Below are 7,454 nucleotides of genomic sequence, written 5' to 3'. Positions count from 1 at the left end.
TGCTCGAACATGCTCCCCCACGCAGTTGGGGAGGTACTGGATGAAGTAATCATCATCCACTCCTCCGGCTCGACAGGCGAGCTAGAAGTCTTCGAGCCATATACTAATGTTTGTCTCCCCGGTGTATCTGGCAAGGTTGGTGGGCGGTGGGAAGCGGTGTGGAAACGACGCTTTCTATATGTGACGACCAAAGGCCCATGGCCCCGAGCCATTCGGGCTGGTGCTCTAGTCGTTTGGTCGGCCACCATGCCTAGGGTGTGTGTCCCCATACTCCTCGATGGTCAGGCCGGGGCTCGCGCCGCTTGCTCTCGCCGCCACTCAATGGACATCATCATCGTGCCGAGCGTGGCGCCGATTGTTGATGACACTACAAGTGTCACGGTTTAGCCCGAGCCACTCACACAAAGGTGGTTGTTGTGGAGCGGGCGCCGGGTCTAGCCATGGTGCAACCGTGGCTTCCTGCCCCGTGCCCGGCAACAGTAGTGGTGAGTAGACAGCCCTTCGGTTGGGCCAGAGGCCACGAGCCATTGTCGCAACGTAGAGCTCTCCGCCACAAGCCAGAGCCCCAGTCTATTTTAAAAGCATACTTACATCCTGTGTGTATATATATACGTGAAAAACTTAAAAAAAAGGAAAAAAAACAAAAAATTCGGTCTCATTTTCTGCGAGAAAATAGGCTCCGCCGTGCTCGTGCTCCAGCGAGCTCGATGGCCATGCATCCCGGCGCCGGCGCCGGCGCGCCCCCCGCGTCGCCGGTCCACGGCAACGTTGAGTACGACGACTTCCACTGGGACGCCGCCGCCGAGGCGGAGCTTCAGGCCATCGAGGCCGCCTACGCCTCGGCTTCCGCCTCCGCAAAGCGCCGCCGCCTACCCGACTGGACCTACCCATCCCCTTCCCCCTCCTCCCGCCCCCGGTACAGCCAAAGCCCGATGTTCGGTGGATCCACGCCGTCATGGGCCCTCACGCCCCACACACCCCAAGGTGCGCTCCTGCTTTTATCGCCTTTCCCATTCCCCATTTCTGGCCTAGCGGAATTAAAGAACCCTCCTGCTTCTTGAAAATGGGGGCAAGAAATTGCTTTTGCTAGCAATTCGCCACGCATTGGGTTTGGATCACAACAGATTTTGAAAATGCGGGCTAAGAAGTACCTGATCCCCACCGCCGTGTCTTAGGCGCGTAAAAATCCATTCTTTTCTGGGTTTTGATCACATCGCTTCTTGAGTTCTTGTGTAACTGAGATGGGAATCATTTTCCTCTTCATCCTGATTACAGGCAATGTGAGGGCAAGACGCCAACAAATATCATTCAGCGGTAAGATAGTTTACTGCAGGACACCTTCAGAAGCGGAGAAGGCTGCAACTGACATCTTACACAAAATTGAGGGGATGAAAGCGCCCGGCCAGGTTTCTCTTGGGTTTGATCTCGAGTGGAGGCCCTTTCCAAGAAGAGGTTTGTTGTTGGAGTCTTCACTATATCTAAATCAAATGAAGTTTGGCCATTCCTCTTTTGTGAACATGTGGTAACTTCTTTCTTGCAAGTAGTTCCATCTGGTAGAACATAACTGGAGCTGTGGTCTTTGCAGGGGAACCACCTTGTAAGGTTGCTGTAATGCAACTATGCATGGAGAAAACTGTGTGCTATGTGCTGCATATTGCTCACTCTGGGGTACCACCTATACTGAAAACTCTTTTGGAGGATAGTTCGTCCATTAAAGTCAGTGCTTTTGCTTGTTTTTACCCTCATATTTTTTCCATTATTTTTTACCTAGACACTATGCTCTAGTTAAATCATGTTAGTCACGGTTCCATGTCTTTTCAGGTTGGAATATGCATAGACAATGATGCAAGGAAAATGTTGAATGATTATGATGTCTGTGTACAACCACTGATGGATTTGTCAACCCTGGCAAATGTCAAGTTAGCTACTCCTCCCAAAAGATGGAGTCTTGCTTCTTTAACTGAAATGATCACATGCAAAGAGGTATATCGATTACACTAAGTATTTATGTCTTTTGCAGCTCCATTAGTAATGTGTGTGGGCGACAAAGTCCAATCTCTGTTCAATTTAAATTTGTGCTCTATTTGTGAATTACACTATCCTGAAAATTCCCACTTTGTAGCTTGTTATTTCGTATTTGTTAAGTTATAGATTTGGTAGGAAGAAACCCAAATTACTTTCTAAATTCCTGATGCTAACTGTGAACTTGAAAATCCTTTTGGTATGCATGTTTATTTGGACTAAAAAAGATCAACGTCGCAATGCACTTTATCATATGTAGCTTTGTTGCTTGTCTGTAGTTGCCGAAGCCGAGCAACATAAGAATGGGGAATTGGGAGGTTGATGTTCTCTCCAAACAACAACTTCAATATGCTGCTACAGATGCTTATATCTCATGGTATTTATATGAGGTACATGAATAAAATAATCAAACTAATTTTGTTCTCATGATAGCCTTTTATTTCTCCTTGATGTTGATAGCCATTAATACTCTTGACTAGGCACTGCAGACTTTTCCAGATTATACTGCTGAAGCTGAAACTGAGTCTGTAAAGGCACAATAGCCTCAAGTGGACATTCTATTGGGAACTGTAGTGTTAGTCTATCAGACAATGCCTGGTGCTCTTTATCTTCACATCTCAATCAGGTCAGAACCCTGGATTCCTAGTCTTGTACCCATACAGTAGTTTTCATTATCACCTCTATGAAGCTGTAGTAAGTCCTTATAACTAGAAGGCATTTGTGTTCATGCCCCTACTTTGAAGGCCAATTGTGATTTTGCCCTTGTTAATTCAACTTTGTGATTTTGCCCCCGCTCTTTCAAAATGAAGATTGAGTTTATTGAGTTTGCCCATATTCTGTTTCATTCACTTAACGGTGTCAAATCAGCTCTAAAAAGGCAAGTTTGCCCCTGCAGATCTTCCCCACCTTTTCTGATTAGTTTGTGGTTTTACCCCTGTTTTGATATGAAACATTTAGATAGCATTTTGATAGTTTCTTTTTTTGAGCGAGAATACAGCAGGGGAAGCCCCCACTGTAAGATTTTTTTTTATTAAATAAAAAGAGGAAAAAAGAACAAGTCTGCACAACTATACAACAGCCACCAAAACAGAAAGAACAGGTCTAAGGATGACGGAAGAAGAAGAAACTAAGCTAGGGAGTCTATACAAAGAGAGAAAGCCGGTCGTTTAGCATCACTGAATCTCAAAGCTTGCAGTTTAGCTTCCTCCATGAACAGCCTCTTCCAAGAACTAAAGGAGGGACGTCCTCTATCAAAGATGAAGTCATTTCTTTGCTTCCAAATTTGCCAGGCTTCGATGGTGAAGATCTCCATGAAAAAAGGGCTCTGAAAATGCTGCTTTGCCTGTGAAAGCATCTGAAAGAATTCATTTGCATAGTTCCACTGGATACCCAAATATTGCCAACACTCTTTACTGAAAGGGCAACTAAAGAACAAATGAAAAGCAGTTTCTTCTACATTATTAGTGCAAAGAACACAGTTGTAGTTGTTCCCTTCCAACTTATGTTTTTTCCTCTTTAGAATGTTTCTTGTGTTCAACCTATCCATGAATAGAAGCCATGAGAAAACTCTCAGCTTATTGCAACACTTGGAATCCCAAATCCAAACAAAAGGGGCTGGGGGCTGAATGTTTTTGTAAGGAAAATTGTAGAAACTAGACGATGTATAGATGTTGCTTCCCCAGATATATCACCAAGAATCTTTTGAGTCCTGCTGTACTTGGATTGTTTGAATGTATTCTTGGAGGCTTTGAAATTCCTGATAGGCTTGCTCAGAGAGGGGGAGATGAAACTGAGACTCCAGGCTGTTATTTAGCAAGAACTGCGAAACTGAAATCCTCTTGTGTTTGGCGAAAGAGTAAAGCCTAGGGAACTTAACTTTCATAACATTGTCATTCCAGAGATCAGACCAAAAAAGGACAGTGGAGCCATCTCCAATCCTGCAATTAGCAATACCTCTGAAGAGATCACATAATTTTAGAATATCCCTCCACCAAAATGACCCCTTGTCAGTTGTTGCATGGGGGATTTCACCATCGGAATAATGAGAAAACCAAACTAGTTTCACCCAGGGGATTTCCTTTTTGTTATAAAACTTGTCCAAGTGTTTGAGAAGGAGAGCAGTGTTTTGGCTTCTGAGGTTGATAATGCCTAGCCCACCCTTTCTTTTGGGCTTGCTACATTTTTTCAATGCAACCAGTGGCTTCACTTTAGCGTTACTGTCAGAACTTTTCCATAAGCAGTGTCTTGTGGTTCTGTCAATGTAGTCAAGGACTGATACTGGAAGTTGTAATGTGCACATGGCATAGGTTGGTAGGGAAGAGATAACTGAGTTTACTAACTGCAGCCTACCAGCATGAGATAGCAGATTTGACGTAGCACTAAATCTTCTTTCAACCTTATTCATGATGAAGCCGAAGTGCTCAACTCTGGGCTTGGTGGTACCCATTGTTAGACCAAGGTATGTGAAGGGAAGTGATTCAAGCTTGCAGCCAAAGACTCCAGCCAATTGCTGTGCTTTTTCAACGTAAAAAGATTTTCTGTAGTTAACCCTGAGTCTAGTTACTCCAGTAGATTGAGAAAAAAATTCAAGGAGCCCTTTGAGGGTGAAGAGCTCACGTTGTGATGCTTTCATGATCAAGATGGTAGCATCGGCATATTGGATTATAGGATAGTTAGCCATTTCGGTAACTCAAACAATCCATCTCTATGACCTCTGTTGATAATGCATTGTAGTAAGTCAGCAGCCAGCACAAAAAGGAGGGGGGAGAGTGGGTCACCTTGCTTGACCCCACGTTTACAATTAAAGTGTTTACCAGGGACCCCATTGAGGAGATTTCAAAAGCTTGTGAAAATGTATCAAGCTATATCATCAATTGGTCTATACATCTGGTAATTTACACAAGTAGACGTCATCAACCAGTCTACATCTTCACCTACACATCTATCTCCCTAATAATAAAGTGAATAGCTTTCTTCTTCCATGCATGTTATGTGGGCCCATTTATGGCACCCCATGCCTGACAACATATGTCGTAAACCTCAGGTGCGAGTAGACATGCAAGCTGGATACAAACGTGTTTGTGTAGGACACCATGAGTATGAATAGGTGTCCAAGGTACTTTGTTTGCTAACACCCATGTTGGTTCCCTAGCTAGAACCAGAAGTACAATCAACGGATTTTTTTGTAAAAAATACACGGGCTTGCCTAAAATTTGACCATTAATTTAATTCTATCTGAAGTATAAACCATTGAATAAATCATTGAGCCACAAGTTGTTCTGGTGACCGCGCAACAAGCTGTACATTCCATTGCAACACATGGGCATGCTTGCTAGTTGAAAAAAAAGAAACATGAGAGCAGAGGCCGGCTCAACTTGTGGAGGAGCAAGAGGGCGGTTGTGTTGCAGCTTCCTGCAAGGCTCACAGGGCCAGCCAATTGGGCGACTAGTTTGAGCAGGGATGGGCTGAGGCATGGCATGACGGCAGACTCATGACCTACAACGGTGGCATCCTAGAGTAGGGTGGCCTGGTGCAGCAGACTGAGGCAGCAGGTCAAGCCCGTTTGGTGTGGCGGATTGGTGGCCTAGGGCAGCTTGGAGAGCGAGGTGGCGACGCCCTGTGGCGGTGGCACCTAGGCGTGGACAGAGCGGCATGTGCCGAGTCTGGGCAGCAGATTGAGAACTGGATTGGGTTCTCCATAGGGCGATATGGTGAGGACGAGCATATGAGCAGCAGACAGGCGAGCAGCATGGCACCAACTCACACACGCAGCAGCAGAGTACCACTTCAAAAGAACAGGAGGCAAAGCATCTCATTGGCAGCCAGGAGCCCCACAGCCCCTCATAGTCACCAAATCCTCGAGATGATTGGGTCAAGGATTGGGGATCGAGGAACGTGGTATGCTACTTGAGGAAGGGTTTCCCAAGGCCTGAGATTTTCTCATGTTCCCGGAAAGGGATCAATGTTCTCGAGATGAGGAACATGACATCGTACCACGCCCAGGTGACAGCCCTTGTCATGCTGTTCACCCTCGTTGCTCGCCATTGTCACTATGGTTCGCATGGTGGGTCACAGGAATGATTGGATAAGGTGGGCAGTTTGGTCTTTGCCTATTTTCCAAAAGTTTTTTACTGTTTAATCTGGTTCCATGACGTCCATCTAACAGACATCCAAAACAGGGGTAAATGGTAGCTTCAATTCAAAAAGGCGTGGGCAAAATCACAGAGTTAAAACAAGAGGGGCAAAAGCACCATTGATCTCCTGAATACGAGCAAAATCACCTATGTCCCTAGAACAATCTAGCTAGTTTACCTTTATTGGCATAGCATGCTCTGGTGAAATTATCTGTTATGCAATGGTAATTATTGGATTTGCATTCAATTACACATGGAAGTCTTTAGCCTACTCTTCCCTTGGCTTAAGGAAACTTTAGGTTCCATTTTGGGCCATACGGCCATAGCTAGTTTCGAGTTGATTATTAGTTTCATGCACTGAAATCACATTAATAAGTCAATTTCTATGAAAGCATGCCATTGACCTATTTTTAGAACTGTACTCATGATACTATGTGAAATCGCATTATCTCGAGTTATTCAAAAACGGAAAATCTTTATTGTTAAACGGTTGACATGCCAATAATGTTGAGTTTAAATGATTACATAGATTAGTCCATTATACTAGTGAGGTACCTACTAATATGTAGCAAAAACTTCTATCATCAATCTATCTAAAAGGTTGCCATTCTTGGTTCTATGCATGCAGGGTTGAGTAGGAACTACGAAGATCCTTTGTCACAACCAATGAATGGTGAAATCTGTGTGAGTGCGTGTTGTGCGCTTCCAGTTTTCACTTGTGATTTGTTCTTCTGATGATTTATTCTCCTCGTATGTTAAGGGTGTGTTTCTACTTTCTTTATTTAAAGAACCTAGCAGTGTTCGTGTTTGTGTTGTATGGGTTCTTACCCATTTTTCTTGCGTATCCAAGGAAAAAAAAAGATGGTTAGTTCCTTTGTCATTACTTAAGGTAAACATGAATTAGAATGTAGTTTGCTTGGGACGATTGAAATTTCTGTACGATAACCAATTTGCTCTCTATTAATGTAAAAGTATGCAGTTCTCATATGTATTGTTCAAAATGAAGAGTGATTTGTAAAGAGCGCTACCATACAAACAACTCATTTGTACAGCGGCGTTATAACCAGGAATTCAAATGGTTCACATCACTTGGGGTGGTGGTTCACTTGTTAAACTGAATGATTTGGATTACCTGGTGGCGATGCTACTGTATAAATTGATTATATTTGAAGCACTTCATATTTGTAAATTGGTTGTGCACCTTTTTTTTTAATTCATAGTGGATTCAGTTTGCTATAGTAGTGTCTCAGTACCCAAGTAGTCCTTGTGCCAATTCCGGGCCTGAAAACCTTTTGCATC

General features: G+C 43.9%; 1 protein-coding gene across 2 annotated transcripts; it reads left to right on the top strand.

Moving 5' to 3' along the window:
* The first annotated feature begins 640 nt into the window (after positions 1–640).
* On the top strand, positions 641–7,140 carry LOC136533001 (3'-5' exonuclease-like). Of its 2 annotated transcripts, none has more exons than XM_066525565.1 (7): positions 641–984; positions 1,276–1,452; positions 1,586–1,716; positions 1,822–1,983; positions 2,301–2,411; positions 2,511–2,647; positions 6,784–7,140. In XM_066525565.1, exons 1-6 carry the CDS (start codon positions 708–710, stop codon positions 2,562–2,564), a joined length of 912 nt encoding a protein of 303 aa, XP_066381662.1. In that variant the 5' UTR covers positions 641–707; the 3' UTR covers positions 2,565–2,647; positions 6,784–7,140. The 2 variants fall into 2 exon arrangements, with proteins under 2 accessions (XP_066381662.1, XP_066381661.1); XM_066525564.1 differs by having other exon boundaries at positions 2,502–2,647.
* The last annotated feature ends 314 nt before the right edge of the window (positions 7,141–7,454 follow it).

This window comes from Miscanthus floridulus, unplaced genomic scaffold (genome assembly GCF_019320115.1).
Source record: "Miscanthus floridulus cultivar M001 unplaced genomic scaffold, ASM1932011v1 fs_767_2, whole genome shotgun sequence".
Taxonomy (NCBI): Eukaryota; Viridiplantae; Streptophyta; class Magnoliopsida; order Poales; family Poaceae; genus Miscanthus; species Miscanthus floridulus.
This window is presented reverse-complemented; position numbering and strand designations above follow the sequence as displayed.

Bases quoted from the DNA above. Each gene is read 5' to 3' on its own strand.
- LOC136533001 (XM_066525564.1), top strand. From the start codon at position 708: ATGGCCATGCATCCCGGCGCCGGCGCCGGCGCGCCCCCCGCGTCGCCG. The intron at 985-1,275 runs GTGCGCTCCTGC...TCCTGATTACAG, and splicing joins CACGCCCCACACACCCCAAG to GCAATGTGAGGGCAAGACGC. The intron at 1,453-1,585 runs GTTTGTTGTTGG...TGGTCTTTGCAG, and splicing joins GAGGCCCTTTCCAAGAAGAG to GGGAACCACCTTGTAAGGTT.